This window comes from Triplophysa dalaica, chromosome 24 (assembly GCF_015846415.1).
Source record: "Triplophysa dalaica isolate WHDGS20190420 chromosome 24, ASM1584641v1, whole genome shotgun sequence".
NCBI lineage: Eukaryota > Metazoa > Chordata > Actinopteri > Cypriniformes > Nemacheilidae > Triplophysa > Triplophysa dalaica.
This window is the reverse complement of record NC_079565.1, coordinates 1,020,540-1,039,458: the sequence shown is the minus strand read 5'-3', so window position 1 is coordinate 1,039,458 and position 18,919 is coordinate 1,020,540. Positions and strand designations below refer to the sequence as shown.

Below are 18,919 nucleotides of genomic sequence, written 5' to 3'. Positions count from 1 at the left end.
GAGTGTGTTTAATTCAGGTCACTGATAGTCCCATAGCATTTAAAGTCTCTCTATCTATCCATCTCTCTCTCTCTCTCTCTCTCTCTCTCTCTCTCTCTCTCTCTCTCTCTCTATCTATCTATCCATCTCTCTCTCTCTCTCTCTCTCTCTCTCTCTATCTATCCATCTCTCTCTATCTATCCATCTCTCTCTCTCTCTCTCTCTCTATCTATCCATCTCTCTCTATCTATCCATCTCTCTCTCTCTCTCTCTCTCTCTCTATCTATCCATCTCTCTCTATCTATCCATCTCTCTCTCTCTCTCTCTCTCTCTCTCTATCTATCCATCTCTCTCTCTCTCTCTCTCTCTCTCTCTCTCTCTCTCTCTCTCTCTCTATCCATCTCTCTCTCTCTCTCTCTCTCTCTCTATCTATCTATCCATCTCTCTCTCTCTCTATCTATCCATCTCTCTCTCTCTCTCTCTCTCTCTCACTCACTCTCTGACATGACACTTCATGTACTCGTGCAGATTAAAATGAATTTCATGTCAGAATATAATCAGTCTGAGATTACAGCTCGTGCAGCCTGCAGATTTTTTAATAATTTTATTTATGGAACTGATTTGTTGCTCATCCAAAACCTTCGTCTTACTGGTTACGGTCTGTGTCTGTGAGATGTCATGTGACATTTAAAATGCTCATTTTCTTCATGTGTTTGGTTTCCTGTGCTCGTCACACTCCTCCTTTATCTCATTCCTCTGCTTCCAGAGACTCAAATACAGCTCAGTTTATTACTATTGTTTACATTGTAACGTTGTATCTAGATCATGTTGAGACATGTGTCACTTTTATAAAACTCAGATACAAGTGACAAGTGATCCGACAGACTAAGATTGAAGGATGAATGTGAGTGAGATGTAGAGAGCAGAATATTATAGAGACCCACGATATCATAACATCACACGGTAAAGCCACAGTCAAGTTTTCTGTTGAAAATATAAAGATGTGCCATCCCATCCTCTGATGCTCTTCAGAGTGTTTTCATTTCGACTGCTGTGTGTTGTTGTTTGTAACTGATACCCTGCATGTGTTTCTTGAAGTGATCGTGTTTCTTCTTCATGAAAGCGTTTGAGTTTTGATCATCGTCGACCACAAAGCCTGTTTACCACGGTTTAAAGAGAGCTACTTGTTTTCTTGTCTGGACATCAGAAACAGATTTACATCTCAAACTGCATTATAGAGGAGTACAGAACAGGTCATCTCGCTCAGTTGGTCAAGAGCGTTCAGAGAGGATTGAATAGTTTGTGTTGAATGTTTGTGGTCATCGGGATATCCAGCAGAAGTGAAACTGTTGAAGAGGATGTGAAGACTATTTCTGTCACGTTCTCGGAAGATGACTGAGCAAAGTAGTGGGTCAAGAAAATACGTTTGAGTTTCATTCATTGGTAGAAGTTTCCAAAGTAACCCCATGCAAATATAGATTTATTACGTCCAGAAGATCCTCTTCTCATGCCAAGAGAAACACACACTTTTTATTTGGGAAAACTGACCGTAGTTGTGAGCCTTGACAACAAAACCAGTCTTATGGGTCAATCTTTTGTAATTGAGATTTTTACATGATCTGGAAGCTTCTATTGATGTATGAATTGATAAAATAGGACAATATCTGGCGGAGAATCAACCGTTTAATACTCAGGAATCTGAGGCAGCAAACAAATAAAAATATTGAGAAAATTGCCTTTGAAGTTGTTAATCTGAGGCACTGTGGCAGGACATCCACTCACAAAAATAACGTTTTTATATATTTAAGGCTGGAAATTTACAAAATATCTTTCTGGAACATGATCTTTACTTCAAATCCTGATGATTTTTGGCATACAAGAAAAATCAATCATTTTGACCCTTTCAATGTATTTTTGTCTTTTACTAGAACTGTTCCCCTGCTACTGAAGACTGGTTTTGTGATCCAGGGTCACAGAGATGCTTGCACTAACACTAAGACTTTTGTTCTGTTGGACTTGTGTGTTTGAATCTCATGAATCTGGGATGTGTTCTTGAGAAGTTGCTGAGTCTCTGCTGAGCGCTGCAGAATGTTCATGACCGGATGAAGATTCTGATGTAACGTGAGGTCGACACTCGGATGACTTGAGTCACGTTGTGTGGCTGTCGCTCGCTGTCAAAACCGGATGCTGGCTGAATGAACGGTCAAAGGCTTACTTTGAAAAGAAATTAAGAAAGAAATGTTGAAAAAGAAATTATGGGTTGCTTAAGGAAAAATTCTATGACAGTTAAGTACATTTGAAATGGGTTTTTTTACATATTTTTTTTGTTGATTTTTGGCCCAGATGTGTTTTTGTCACTGTCTCACACATAATGCATTTACTATCAAACAGACCCGCTCCGCCCTCTTTAGTCTGTTTCTGTCTAAACACAAACTGTTGTGTCACTTAAGATCTGACTTAACACACACCGATAGAGAGAGAGAAAGAGAGAGAGAGAGACAGAGACAGAGTTGTCTTAAACCGGGAAGCATTTTCGATAGTAAATCTCACTTTTTTTCAGACAGAGAATTTAAAAGCAAAATTATGTTTTGCTCAAAGACCTTATGGGCCCATAAAGACTTTTGCATTGTGATATTTTTATGACAATATGTCAGAAAGACTTTATTGTTAACATTGATATTTAGATATTTAGATTTTAGATTTAGAAGTAAAGCATCACTGGTTTTTTTTATCCTACCATAATGTATAAAATATTTGAAGGTTCAGTGTGTGTTTGTTTTGAGGATCTATTGACAGAAATGCAATATAATATACATTACTATGTATTTAAATACCTTACATAATGAAGCGTTATGCTTTATTATCTTAGAATGAGCTATTTCTGTCTACATTCACCGTGTGTCCTCTTACATGGAATTCTTGAATGGACAAACTTTGCGTTTCATAAAAACGTTATCTCCTTCGACAAAAAGCGAAAACGTGACGACATCTTAGGTCTGTGTCAGCCATCGTAGTGCTCAGAAAAGGAGGGTTGAGGGGTGGAGTGAGCCATTAGTTGCAATTCACAACCTCACCACAAGGTGCTGCTAAATTTCATGCTCTGGACCTGTAAGTGTAGATAATGTATCAAATTATAAATGATATACAATATCTTTGATGTCATTTGTGTATAATACGTTTATTTAATAATTAAACATAGATTGCTTTTTTAATGATAATTCATCGTGATGTAAATGTTTAAGTGTCATAACATTTTTTGAGGCAAATCATGAAGGAAAAGATAAATATATCCTTCATACAGTTTTCTCAAACACTTTATTAAATAGAAGTATTTCCCATTACGAATAAACCACCCTACAGCATAACTTGTCGTTGTTGCCAGGGCATTGCTGTGTGGTTGCTAAGGTGTTCTGTGTAGTTTTTACAGATGTGTTTTGTAGTGTCTCTACAAATGTGGCTATTACGAAAATCTATGAAATATTAGTTTAAATATAACTTTTAATAGTGAGACAGCACTGATAATCAAACATGGACCAGAGAAAGAAGAAACCAGCTGAATAATTCAGATGTGATCTCACAGTGGCTCCTGAGATAAATTTAACGCCTCACATTAACTTATAATTTATATCTTTTATTATTGCTCTTCCTGGTGCCAGTGTTAATTGAGTCGAGCGGCTGAAATGATGGCAAACCTTCTTCTGTTTTAGTTTGGCTTTAGGACTGCTGTTTGACATCTTTTCTGTGCCCTTGAACACGCCGGAGCTCAGAAACACGTACATCTGCCCTCATTAAACCTCTGAAGACGTTTTCAACCCATATTCACAGCGGGTCAGAGGTCAGATGAGTAGTGCGTGTTGTACATCTGTGTCTCGCTTGTGAACGTCTTTTAATATGTATCGCACAGATTTTTTGATGTGCAGTTTCAATGTCATGTCAATGCAAGGGACTGTCCACAAATTCAGTACAGATTTATCTCAATTTATTTGTTTAAAGTCGCGGTTTACCAGGATTAAGACTGTCACGGTATACATTTTTTTATTCACTATGCAAATATATTTTATTCTATCGGTCCATTTTTTTCTATAATATTGCGTTTTCTCTCATTATATTGGTCAATGAATCACACTCAAAATACTAAAGTCAGAAAGCAAAGAGATTTTGTAACTACTGTGGCACAAAATTGTAAAGGTGTGGTGAAGGTTTTACGATATATGTAAAATTTGCACTATATTATTTTGCCTATATCGCGGCTATTGTCGACGACGATATTACAAAAATTAATAGATGTTTGTCAGATAAATTAATATTTTGACCTTTTGTTTAGCTGTTGGTACAATGTCAAAGCAAACACATTTTTTTAATCAATAACTGCAAACCGTGGTTGTTCTAGCTAGCCCACGTTGGGCTTCGGCTGTATTTTGTTTCGTCAACATTTTAGTAAAAGTTGCACATATTATCCAATCCTAACCAATAAAACGCTTGCATGCAGAAAGAGCTTCAGTAAATCAGACCCTCACTGCGAATCACATAAAGTATGACACGTCTCAGCATGTAGCGCGCGGGTGAGGAGATAAACCGGCACAAGCATTGTTACATGTGCTTTAAGCTTCACGTCTTGTCAAGCATCAGTCATTGTGATGTTAAGCTGCTTAGTTTCCTTATTGTTGAATAAAATAATTGACTTCCTTTTAAAAATGGTCTGTATATGTCACCTTGCATTACAGTGGCTTTGACGGCTCATTCTATACAAACGTTATTGACGAATGGTGAATTACAGATCAAAGCAGAGGTTATCTGGATTTAAAGACAGGTGTGGGCCGCCCGGACGGGATAGAAACCGACACGTCACAACTGGTGCTTGAGACTTCTAAAGAAACGCATAACTGGAAAACAAAGTTTGGCATGAATGAGGGTCGGCATTCAGCTGTGAGAACCAATCAGGGTCCAAGAAATGATGTCATGTGTGATGTTCTTAGCACAAAATCCAAGATGTGTCTTATATTGGAAATGAAAAACATCTTTATTCCAAATTTTTCTTCTATGCATGTTGAATGTGAAATCTGCGTATACACAGCTATCATGGAAACCTCCCAAATGACCCCACTAACCACATATCAACCGTCACTGGCTTGTAAATTGGTAAACATGTTTACCTGTATGATGGTTGAGCATTCATAGTGTTAAATAGCAGTTATTGACACATTTTGATTCAGACAGTGAATATTTTTCTCATGTGTAGCGTCTGCAGCATCAGGTTGAAAATCTCCCTGGAGACTCCCTGTGTGCATTTCCAGTAAGTGTACACTAATGGACGAATATTATAGTGTCATTATTGATCCAGTAATTCCCAGCAGCATGGGCGGGGCGGACTGGGTTTGTCTTCTAATATGATGGGATGTTGTTTTAGCTTCGCATCCGCACGTTTAATAATGCGACTCATTTGAAAGAGCTTTATAATATCAGAGACAATCCACTCTCTGTTATTCACAACCAATTGAGACTTCCACTCTTTTCTCAGCTAAGCTGTAAGCTGTAACCATTTTCACAATTTTATTTTTACTGCTTAGTTTTGCGTCGTTGCAAAGCAGTGCTATCATACTATAGTATTTATTATAGTAAATTGTAGTAGACTGTAGCATATTTAAGTTATTATACTAAGTACTTGTATAGTAAAATCACTTATAGTATACTAAAGCATTCTGTAGTATTAGTGAATTGATAAACTGTGGTAAGTAATGTAGTGTACTGTATCGTAAGGTTAAAAACACAATAGTATCTATGAATTTTACAACAGTTAACTAAAGTAAATAGTAAAGTACACTACAGTATTTACGTCACATTTATGTACGCGTTAGAACAACAGACAACTGGAGAATATTTGTGAAACTATTCAATTAAATGTGAAGAGTTTGTCTCCAAAATTAGAAAAATCTGTTTTTAAACATTTTGAAAAATCATGTTTTTTATGTGTTTTATTGTGTTAGTAAACTGTATTTTTTAGCAATCAAAAAAATAAAAACTAACCAACTGCAGTTTGATTGATATTAATTGCAATGCACAATAAAAAAGTTTATTTAAAGCTGCTATTTCCCAAAACTCACCTGCCATCATGCATTACTTTCCATCTTTTTTACTAATTATATTTAACCTGTTTCGCGTTATTTTCTATTTGTCTTCTCTTTCAAGGATCTTTAACGATGTGGTCGTATACTGTATCTTGACTGATATGAGACCAAAAATATGCCGTATTCTGCATAGCAACGAAAATGTGCTTTTTGTAGCCGCCCTCGTGTCTTAAAATGCAGTCTAAACCTCATGAACAAATACTACAGTATACTTTAATGTTGCTGTAACACACGCAGTTTCTGCCAATCTCATATTAATCTTGAGTACCTATAGAGTAGTATTGCATACATCGTATCTTCAAAGAGTATTTGGTTTGATCACATTTATAAAAGATAGATACCGTTACCATATCCACAGTTTATATAACATCCATCACTCGAATGACACAAACAAACAGACACACCTAAACTTTACTTTTGCAAGATAAACAAGCTGCATCTGCAGGCACACAGCGCAGCCAATCATGACCCAGCGCAGCCAATCGTGATGGTAAGCGGTTCTTGCTCGTCATTGGCACGTGGGCAGACTCTTTCTTTCTCTTCGCAGAAGAATGCATGAAAAAACGTTGCACCCCCCCTTTAATAGTTACTGGAGTAAAATGGTGTACACTACACTATGGTATACCTATACTGCAGTATATTATAGTATTTACTATAAGGTATACTATGTACCCGTTAATATATACCATTGTTTTCTGTAGTTTGACTGTACTGAATCCAAAAACTGTAATAAATATTGTAGAAAATACTGTATTATACTTCAATATTTATTATGGTAATGATTATAAACTCTATGGTATCATACTAAAGTATACTATGGTAGTTTATGAGTTAATCGAAGATTCCACTTCTGTCAATGACAAGGAAGTTAAATAACACGTACACACACACGTATGCTTTATTATCTCCGTGGGGACATTCCGTAGTCATAGAAAACTTTTTTTGCATTTTTAGATTTTTTTAAATGATCGTTCTGTACAATTTATAAGCTTTTGTGCCCGTGGGGACCTCAATGACACGGGTCCCCATGAGTTGGTGTGGTTTCAGGTTTAGGTCCCCACTAACATATAGAAACCAACACACACACACTGACATCCTTTGGTTGCATGTTCTCCTGCATTGGTGCAGTGTGTTATGCAGACGTGCAGTAGGTGTGCTGTTGTTCTCCAATCTGTTCCTCTCTTCCTTTCTTTGTCCCCTTACGCATATGATGCTCTCTCTCTCTCTCTCTCTCTGTCAGATCGCATTTCAGGAAATAACAGCCCTCTCTACCCTCCCCCTGGTCGCATTTCCTCCACCCCCTCTCAGCTGCAGCTGCCAAACCTCACACACACAAACAGACTCACACGCTTCCACATGCGTCTGGACTGAGCGTTCAGAGGAGGGGCGGCAGTCTAGAACCGCAGCAGAAGAACGTCTGTGTCTAACATTCACACACGTGTCTTTCTCTCGTACATGCGGTTTCTCACATGGATACGTGTGAGCTGTGTGATTTCACTGAGGCGGCCCTCTTTTGCTTCCTCACCTTATAAGGATCAAACCACAGAGAGCGGGGTCTCCTCTCCTCCGTGGACGCGCGCCGGGTGACAGTATTTGCGTTTTTCCCGGACTGTGGAATGTCGGACTGGAATCCGGAGCAGTTTCTCAGAGTCCCGTCTGGAGGCTTGATGCATGAGCTCTGCGCAGACGGACTGACCCCGAGAGGACCCCGAGTCTCTCCACTGAGATCCTGGAGTCAAACCTGAGTTCAGTTTCACGTCTCTGAGTGTCTGAAGTCTTGTTCATGCCTGTCGTTACCCTGCAGGTCAAAGGGTAAGTGTGTCACGTGTCTCGTGACCAATCTTAGGTTGAATTAGATAACTTGATCTTGGGAGTTCAGGCTGTTTGGAGCTCAAGGCTTGTGTGCACCAGCAGTGATGCACGAGATGTGTTAGAAGACCAGATTCTTGTCTTCTGTTTCGAGCATCTTCACTCGCAAACGTTTTTCAGCTTCCGAGGGAAAAACGTCACCGTACTCTTTCATCGCTCATGCGGATTTGATGGAGTTCTGAATGACAGATCAGTCTTAGATGTTTCTCCTCAAAATACTTTATTATAAAATTTTATAAGAATATTTAGAGGTCTGGATTTGAGTAAATGCGATGAGAAATGTTTGAGTTGATATCGAGATCTTCAAAGATATTGACTGCAGACGAGACCAATCTGAGCTCAGTTTGACACATCTGTTCTCAAACTCTTTTCTCAAGAGAAATATCTGAGATGCAGATTTGCACTTTCATTTGCTCTCCGTTTAATCTCATTGATGTCTGGGATAAATAATTGAGACGTTAAAGAGATCTTTAGTGATTCTTCTTTCTTAAGCGCTGCTGTAAGTGATTTATCTGAGGTCTGTGGAAGGCGTGTTGCATTTCATGTTAGTTTCTCCTTGACAAGGTGAAATAAATGTGATTTAAAGATGTTTGACACAGAAGTGTTCTCAACAACATGAGGATGAGCATTATTCTATCACCTCTGTCTGTTTCTCTGATGGTCACGAGGACATTTACTGTGTCATTCCCCTCACATTTGTCTCTCTGATCGATGATGTTTTTGCTGTTCGTCAGGCAGTCGAAATGAACACAAAGAGCGTTCATGTAAGCCGGTGTTTGACATGAGCAGACGGCACTTAATTGAGCTCTTAATTTCCAGTTCCAGTTTTCCAGTTTGCTTTCTGCAGGTGAACACACCGCGTCCGTCACAAAACCTGTTGTTCTGTGGGCCGCTTTATTTTTCAACACTTTTAAAGAAGACCTTCTCGCATGCTCGCCATTGTGTCGTCCTCGGAATGACAGATGGACGGTCACACCCTTCCTGCTCACCTGATGTGTGTTTTGCAGAGGCATGCGTGATGCGTCTCCAGCGCGTCTGTTGATGGGGATCGGGGCGACCCTCGTGCCGGCCTCCGATTGGCTGCTCGGAGCGAACACTGGGATGCTGAAACCTGTCTCGGCCTGAGCAAATATCCCCCCACAGCTCCTTAGGGTGACCTTTGACCTTGACCCCAATCATTCTCTCTGGCCGCCCAGAGAGGTTATCATCAGCGGCCAATCGGCTTTTCTGCTCCGGTGATGTAGAAAGTGATGGACGGCGTGATTGCGTCATTATGGATTTGTTAAATTGAAGTGAGTTTTGCTTGAGCGTTGTCTACTTTTTTTTGTCAAGATTTTGTTTTTTTCACCCTCAGGTGTCTTTGCAGGTATGTTGTTGTGTGTTTTTCTGACCCGTAAGTGATACTCGTCTGTCTTCATTGTGAAAACACTTTTTCCTGCTGCGCTGATGGTCCGGAAAAGTCCCTGGAAAAGCGCGAGGAATGTCGAAGCACATGTCTGTTATCCGCTCCGGAGCTACACTGCAGCTCATTACGTTCTGTCAGTCATTTTTATTGGTTAAGGGGAAATATTACCCCCCGACAGAGCTGTCAGAATCATGAAGAGACGTGAGGCATCATGGGATACTGGAGTACTCTGAGGGCTGTGTTTGTGCTGTCAGCTGTGTTTAAGGAGGTTTTGATTTAATAAAAAACTGAAAAGTGTTAATAGACTGCAGTCGGACCGCTCGTTGTCTCACACACACACACTCTCTTACACACATATATACACTTTCTCGCTTGCTTTCACACACAAGCACACACTCGCGCGCACAAATACAGTCTGTCTTGCACAGAAATACACACTCTCAAACACACACATACATTCTCTCTCTCACACACACATGCAAACACTCTCTCAAACAAACACAAAAACATATATATATATATATGCACACACACGCACTCTCTCTCTGACACACACACAGTCTCTCTTGCACACAAATAAACATTCTCAGACACACACACACACACTCTCTCTCTCTCTCTCACATACCAATGCACAAACACACATGTTTACACGTACACACACACATATATATACAGACACACACATATTTATACACGTACACACACATATATATAAATATACTTTCTGTCACACGCACACAGTCTCTTTTGCTTGCTAATTCACTCCCAGGCACACACACTCTCTCAATCTCTCTCTCTTTCTTACACACACACAGTTGCAGGAAATCCCTTCTGCTGCATGTCTGCAGTTTAAATATACTTCTCTCTCTCTCTCTCTCTTGTTTTCTTCCATCATTAGTTACACAAACAGTGGCGACATCACAAATTATGACAATTTCAAAAGAATTTGTGTCGTCCCTGTCTGGGTATTCAGTGCTTATAGATTAAGAAGCCAAGATGGGCTACAGCCCATACAGACCCCCAGACGAGAGAGAGAGAGAGAGAGAGGGTTTGTTTTCAACAGCCGTGTCTGTCTGCACACCTGGAAGAGCTGGACTCAAGCCAGCGGACACAACAGGAAACAAGACCAAAAAAAGAGCGGATGAATTAAAAAGAGCTGAATGACAGATAGAGAGCATTGTGTTGGCGTCCTTCACACACACACACACAGATGAATGACTGATGGGCTCTTCTCATGTCTTGTGTTTTTGTAAGCCGCCATACCTGTGAAATACCAGCGTTTTGTTGTGTGGAACAGAAGATGTTTGTTGGAGGTTTATGTTACGGATCCTCGCTTTACTCGGTTAAGCTCGGTCTGATATCCGATACAGCCGGTTTCACACCAGGACATGATGTCATACAGTTTAAAGATGAGAAATGAGGGACATGTTAAAATGACCTCCGACCCTACGACATTCTGTAGTTCAGACGCTTTAGGTTTGCACATTGTGTTATTGAGGCTGACAGAAGTGGAATGTGGACGGTCTTGTATGTGTTTGCGAGGCATGACGTACATCCTCCGCCGAAGATCGGATCATCTTAATATTAACACATTTTGCACAGTTGTTCCAGTCCATCAGATATCAAGTTGTGAGGGCTTGAGTTCCCAGTATGAAAGACATGATTTCAAGCAATTTGTCTATGCACCCTCATGTCATTTTTCTGCAGAACACAAAAGAAGATATTTTGAAGAATGTTGATAATCAACCAACATTGAACCCCATTGACTTTCATAGTGTGAACACCAAATATTTTTAAAAATATCTTCTTTTGTGTTCCACTAAACGCACCTGAATTGTAATTTCAGAGCCGATCACAGTTTCTCTCTCTCTCTCCCCGCAGGTGGAATGTCGTGAATCCATCGAGTGAGTTGTGTATTGGCGATACGTCTAGTGCCGATGGGAGCTGCTGCCCCATCATGAGTTGCCATGACGCCGGAGGGCGTCGCCGTTACGAAGACTCGGAGTTCACCTTGCGCATTTACCCCGGCGCGCTGTCCGAGGGCACCATCTACTGCCCCATCGCCGCTCGGAAGGTCACCTCCGCAGCCGAGGTCATCGAGCAGGTCATCGATCGGCTGCAGCTGGACCGCGCTCGGCTCTACGTGTTAGCCGAGGTCAAGGAGTTCGGAGGCGAGGAATGGATCCTGAACCCCAACGACTGTCCGGTGCAGCGCGTGATGCTGTGGCCCCGCATGGCGCTGGAGAACCGGCTGGGTGGGGAAGATTATCGCTTCCTCCTGCGGGAGAAGAACGTGGACGGATCCATCCACTACGGGAGCCTGCAGATGTGGCTGCGTGTGACGGAGGAGAGGAGGCGGATGGTGGAGCGCGGCCTCCTGCCACAGCCGCCCGCCGGACAGTACGTGGCCGACCTTTGCTCCCTCCCGGACCTGAACGAGCGCATTCTGCTGGAGAACCTCCGCGGACGCTTCAGGCAGGAGAAGATCTACACGTACGTGGGCGAGATTCTGATCGTTGTCAATCCTTTTCAGTTTCTGCCCATCTATAACCCCAAATACGTCAAAATGTACGATAACCACCGGCTCGGGAAGCTGGAGCCGCACATTTACGCGGTGGCCGACGTGGCGTACCACACCATGCTCCAGAGGAAGAGGAACCAGTGTATCGTCATCTCGGGAGAGAGCGGATCGGGAAAGACTCAAAGCACAAACTTTCTGATCCACCACCTGACGGCGCTCAGTCAGAAGGGCTTCGCTAGCGGCGTTGAGCAGATCATCCTGGGAGCCGGACCTGTTCTGGAGGTGAGGCTGATGAGTTATTTCACCACAGATTTTGTGCATAATAAAGTGTTGCTCACATTGTTTATAGCCCCCAATACGTTTTCAAATATAGTTGTAAATGGTGGTTAACTGTTCCAATATGGCGGACGGCTTGTGTGTAGCGGCCCTTCGAAACAGATGCTGTTGACGCAACAACAGATTTTTATGAAAGGTTGCAAGAACGAATTGTAAACAATTTAGTGTGATGTTACACATTTAAGATTACTTTGCATTTCAAAAGAAGCTCTGCTTGAAATATTCCCCCTCAACAATCTGTCAGACATCTTCAGTTTTCTTGGCGTTGCTCCCTTTAGCCCGAGGCGGATAATAAGACTGTATTATCGGTCACTGTGTGATTATGAAAACTGACACTAACACAACACTGAGTCACGTATGTCAGAGCGTGTAGATGTCCAGACCCTCGGGTTAGTCTGTCATGAGGTTCTCTCATAGTTGCTGTTTTATTCAAGTCTCCAACATTTTTAGATTCTGACCGTGTAAGGGTTTGCAATGACTCGTCTGTGCCGTGATGTGATTGGTCATTCAGACAAGACTGTTCTGGCTTCATCCGATGGGAATTTTTGTGGGTGTATTTGGTGTTTTGCACGTGTGAAAAAAAGACCAAGACTTTCAAAAAGACTTGATGTCATCCTTGTTTAGAAAGACACAAACACAAGGAAAAGTAGTTGAATTGTTAATAATGGTGAAGTTATTCAGATCTCAGACGTGTGGCGTGTCGATATGAACATAGAAACATTTGGTCTTCGTACGGCTATGAAAACTATTTCTTGACACACATGGGAACCGTTTTGTTTGTGATGTCACACACTGGGCTGTGAGTGTGTGTTTGTGTGGATATTTTAACACATACCAGACAGAATAAGTAATTCTCAATCTTGCCAGCAGCGAATGGTATTTTTCGGACATGCATGCCGATTGTGGTTGTTTCAGATTTAGCACACACACACACACAAACACACACTTGACTGTCTCATCCATCAGAGATCAGGTGGATTATGCTGCTAAATTACACCAATGATTTAGTGAAACTGTAGCTGTTATTTAGTCTGTTGGTGAATTTAACGCGGTCACTGTAGTTTACATTGGAGATGTTCTCAGTAGATAGACGTTCAGTGTTTCTGTGTTCACCAGGAACTAAACACACTCTTAACTAACTTCACTGACTCACATTTGTGTACTCCGGATTTGTTTGATGTGGTGTTGAGCTGACACACTCTCCTGACACCTGAGGATGAGACACACTGACATTTTACACATGAGAGAACCTGTAGACACGCACGCGTGTGCACACACACAAACACACACACTTAACATCAGCTTATCATATCATGATACGGGCCTGTTTGTCTTAACCAGTCCATCACACACTTTCTCTCGTGCACACAAACACAAACACACACACACACACAGAGACACTCTTGCACACAAATACACACCCTCAGACACACACTATCTCTCACACACACACGCACACACTGGTTTATTATCTCTGTGGGGACAGTCCATACATGTAATTATTTTTATACAGTACAAAATTTTATGCCTAAACCCAAAGATCATATAATTCTTTGTTTTTTAGATTTAAAAAATATTGTTCTGTACAATTTTGAAGCTTTTTGTCCATGTGGACCTCAATGTTGGTCCTCATCAGGATATAAAAACCAGGCCGCACACACAAACACACACTCTCACACATACACATTCGCTCACTCTCTGATTTCTCTCTCTCTCACACACACACAGTCTTGTTTACTGTTTAAAGTTAAAGAAAAGCTAAATTTGTGTGTATTATTATTATTATTATATATTATCTTTGTCTTTGGAAATGTTTTTAGTGTTGTTTTTTAGTCTGCTCGTGATTTATCCTTGTGTGTGAACAAAATCAAAATGTGTTTTTTTGCGTGCACATTTGAGCTAATGTTTGAATAAAAATGCTTCTGTAATAAATTGACGTATGTAGGAGTTCTTCTATAGTGAGTCCAGGGGTCTCATGGAGCGAGACACACGGGGGTCTCCAGCAGTCGCCTTTGTGTCTCTTCTTTGTGTCGTGTGTGTTCGTTAGGGTCGTGTGGACCCTCTGGAGACCAGCAGATGGTTTCAATCCAGATGTCATTCTGTTATCGGAGTCCTCCGGGACCATTCCATCTCCGGCTCTTGAGATAATGCTTTCCTTCAGGTAGTTGTGCACTTTGTGTTAAAAGGCCTGGAAACTAGTTAGCGGTTCTGATCCATCGGTACTAAAACACTTTAAACCATAAGATAGACCCCATATCTTCATAATCTTGATTCTTTAAGACAGCAGTGAGATGTGAGGTTGTGGGTTCGATCCCAGGGGATTGCAGATACCTATGTAAAATGTATAGGATAAAGCAATGTAAGTCGCTTTGGATAAAAGCGTCTGCCAAATGCCTAAATGTAAATGTAAATGTAAATATAAATGTTTTATTATTATGTTGAGGTCACATCAGTCTCTGGATGTGCGTTAATGGCCGTTTCGGAGATGTTGATGGATGTTGTCGTCTCCGGCCTGCAGGAGTGCCACATTATTTCAAGGTCTCCGCATGTGTGTGCGTTTGTAAAAGCCCGTCATGATGTGTTGACTTTAAAGCATTAAAGTGCTGATGTAAGGTTTTTCATGATGACTGATGGATTGAAATGTGCAGTAAGACAAATAAAAGATTGTGAGAACTGGAGATCCTGAGCTCTGTCGTTGCTCTTTTATAGCTCATGGAATTCTCAGTTTCTTTGTAATTCACTCAGAAGGTGTTTAGATGGAGAGAATATAAGAACGAGAGGATTGTCTTGTGTTAGATAAGACGCGGAACATCTGTGAAGTGTATCACACCCACACGTCTCTCTCTGCTCACGTCTTCTGTACATCATGTGCTGAATAAAAGTCCTTATTGTGCTGTTTGGCAGCAGTCGACTGGATAAAGCTCTTCTTTACTTCAGTTCAGTCTGAGTTTATGTCTTTGGCTGGACTGGCAGGAAGCTGAAATCTGCAGGACTTCCTGTCTGTGCTCCGTTGTCATGACCTGCTGTTAAAAGAATCACAATCAAGAATGTTGTGCGAATGACAAATAGCCAATGATTGAAGTCAAGAGATGAGAACGGCACATTTATATTGAAGATTTTGGTAGTAAAACAGAATATTTATCACCCACATTAAAAATACTATTGTACAACACATTACATTTATATAGATTTTTACTATGGTAAAAATACACTTAAGTATATAACAGTATTAACTACACATTGCCAATTCACTATAATACAGAACACTACAGTATTTTTGACAGTTTACTATAGTAAAAATTAAAGTGTACTGCAGACTATAACAAGTGTTCAAAGTCCCCACGACCGGAAGTTGCAATCGTTTTTACTTCCGTATTTTTACGCATGTCCGAGTGAAATGGAATTTCGAATGAGAAAAATACTGGGCGTGGCTTTCGTCTCTCTCTGCGATTTGATTGGATGTTTAAAAACAGCCGTTGCATTTTGAAATGGAACTGGTAGCAGACTGACAGCAGAAGGGGAGGAGTTAACGGATGCCCCGCCCAATCCATCTAAAATTGGTCATTTAAGTTAGATATTCGTTACAGGAAGGAAGTGCAGTTTCAGATTTTAACTGAAGATAATGAGGGCACATGCATTTTAAAAAGATAATGACCCACATTGATAAACTATTTACAATAAACGCTTTTATTTCATTGGGACTTTAAAGGTCAGTATCTTGAGTATTAACCACAGTTTATCCCTTTACTATAGTACAGAATACAAAAGTATATACTACAGTTTTATATAGTCAACACTGAAGCTACATTTCACTATAGTAAATATTAAAAGAGCAATACCTAGTGTTTACTACAGTATATCAATTAACTATAGTACAGAATATAGTGTACTACAGTAACTACATATTTTGCTTGTGTCATGAGATGAGTTTGCCATAAATGGCCTTCCGTGCTGATATGGCAAATAAATCTATATTCAACATAAATAAACAAGTAAATAAATAAGTATATCCTGCCTTGATGCCCGAAGACTCCTGAGATAGGCGCAGGCTCCCCGTGACCCGAGGTAGTTCGGATAAGCGGTAGAAAATGGATGGATGGATAAATAAGTATACTATAATTTACTACAGTTAAGTAGTATACTGGTATGAAGTATTTTGCATTATTTACCATTTTATCACTTAGCTATAGTTATCACTGCAGAAAACTATAATATACTACAATGTCCCACAGTTTACTACAATGAAGTATACTACTGTGTTTTTTCATGTGGACAGGATTTTATGTTTCAAGATTAGATTTTCTTTAGTGAGTTGTTATTACACTCCATCCAGGGTGTATCCTGCCTTGATGCCCGAAGACTCCTGAGATAGGCGCAGGCTCCCCGTGACCCGAGGTAGTTCGGATAAGCGGTAGAAAATGGATGGATGGATGGAGTTGTTATTATTGGATCATATGATTTGTCCCGACATGTACTACCCTGATAACAATCAGAAGAGAATTTGTGTGTGTGTGTGTGTGTGTGTGTGAACTGTCTACTTCTAAATTTAGCTGAATCTCACAACAACGTTTGAAAATGAATTAACCTTAATTTAACTTATATTTTATTTTGACATGTGACACATTAACATCAACATTAGCTGCTGAATGACATCTGTCAGTTTTCAAAGTGATCCACAGCTCCCGTTTCTGTCTGTCATTTCTGACATGAACTTATAATATTTCAGTCATGCAACGTTTATATATGATATATATACACATATTTATTTACATAAACACACATTCTGAAATGCAGAAAGAAAATCAGGTTGTAGATCTCACATTTAAAGCATCGTGCTCTGGCCTGAATTTAAGCTGTGAGTCGGTTCATACGCGCAGTAAATGTCAGTTTTAGCTCAAGGCAAAATAATGCAAAGTCTTTGTGTGCACGTGTGTGTGTGTGTGTGTGTGTGTGTGTGTGTGTGTCTGTGTGTGTGTGCACCTGTGTGTTTGCATATTAGATGTGTATGTGTGTTGACCTAAATCCAGTAAATGTCTGGTGACACCCGACTGCATGTGTGCGTTTAATGTCTGTTAAACATCTCACAAATCTTCCATCCGCTAAACTGACGTTTAAATTACGTTGCATTTTTGTCGTGATTATGTTGGATTTATGTTCGGTTCAGTTGCTGTTGTTCAAACAGAGAGCGTTCGAGAGATTATGAAGCTGTTGATGGATTGTGTATAGAAAAAACGTGAGGAAATATGACAGCCGTATGCCAATATTTATTTATTAATTGTTGTTGATGTCTTTTCTGCATTGAAGAAACCCAACACACACTTTCTCACACGCGGACATTAACGTGCCCCACTTTACCCAACATTCTCCTCCAGCACACTCACTCACAGCATCTAGAAATAGCAACAAAATTGTCTGCTAAACTGATTTCTACTGTGTGTGTAAGAGAAAGTGTGAAAGAAAAATGTGTGTGTGCATCAGTCAGCGAGACAACATGTCTCTCTTTCTCTCTCTCTGTTGTGGCTGCAAGTGATGGTGTGTGTGTGTGTGTGTGTGTGTGTGTGTGTGCGCGTGCGTGTTTGACTCTTTCAGCCCACATGTAGGGTTCTTAACCTCAAACCAATCAGAGCGCAGCATCTTTAGAAGGTAAAGTGTTGAGGGGTTGTTTCTATTTAAAGTCTCGTTCACTTTATCTTTTTCACCCGTGTCCTGTTTTGAGTTAAGTGTTTCCTTTCATTAATGTTTTAAAGGTCCAGTGTGTGTTTTTTTGAGGATCTATTGACAGAAATGCAATGTAATAAACATGACTATGTATTCAGAGGTGTATAAAGACCTTACATAATGAAGCGTTATGTTTATTATCTTAGAATGAGCTATTTCTGTTTAAATACACAGCGTGTCCACTTGCATGGAATTCTCCATCTTGTTTCTACAGTAGCCCTAAATGGACAAACTGCTCTACAGAACGCGTTTCATAAATAAGTTATCTCCTTCGGCAAAAAAGCAAAAACGGAACAACCTTTTAGTTCTGTGTCAGCCACCGTAGTGCTTCGAAAGGGAGGGTTGAGGGTTGGAGTGAGCCGTTGGTTGCAATGCGCAACCTCACTGCTAGATGCCGATAAATTTCAATCACTGGACCTTTAAACGTCTTTTGATCTGTAATGTCGCATCCTCACTATTTCTGCAACAATAATTATATTTTGAGTGTTACAGTTGAATATTTTATATATATATACGCATTTATTTGAGAAGTTTACACTAATACACTCTCTGTAGCTTTGTAGATTAGGTCACTGCATTTGTTTAAAACCTTTAAGGAGTGTTTGTGTGTTAGACAGAGATAGTGTCTGAACAGAGAGTTGTTAAAACCTCACTGACACCTGTATCTGTCACCTTCAGGCTGTTACCTGTTCTCATGACACCTGCTTTCACTCTGAATGATGATAACTGTAATACAAACACTGTGTGAATGAGCTTTGTTGTGTTTGGCTCTCATCCAGAACACATTCAAAGAACCTGTCGAGGAAACAATATAATCATTCGGAAAATACAGTATACTGAACTATACTTTAGTAACTCTATTGAACATTATACTATAGTACACTATAGTAGAAGTCTGAGATACTTACTATAGTAAATAGTTAAGCATACTACATCAGTGCATCATGAGCAGTTGACTTTAGT

The 18,919-nt window shown here is 40.3% G+C and overlaps 1 protein-coding gene across 3 annotated transcripts in view; it reads left to right on the top strand.

The window, feature by feature from the left end:
* Nucleotides 1-7,460: 7,460 nt before the first annotated feature.
* myo9ab (myosin IXAb) overlaps nucleotides 7,461-18,919 on the top strand; it is a 36,294-nt gene continuing 24,835 nt past the window's right edge. For all 3 annotated transcript variants that reach the window (XM_056739143.1, XM_056739142.1, XM_056739141.1), the window contains exons 1-2: nucleotides 7,461-7,916; nucleotides 11,263-12,184. In XM_056739143.1, the coding sequence (XP_056595121.1) occupies nucleotides 7,888-7,916; nucleotides 11,263-12,184 (951 nt within the window). In that variant the 5' untranslated portion in view covers nucleotides 7,461-7,887. The remainder of the gene's footprint in view (nucleotides 7,917-11,262; nucleotides 12,185-18,919) is intronic.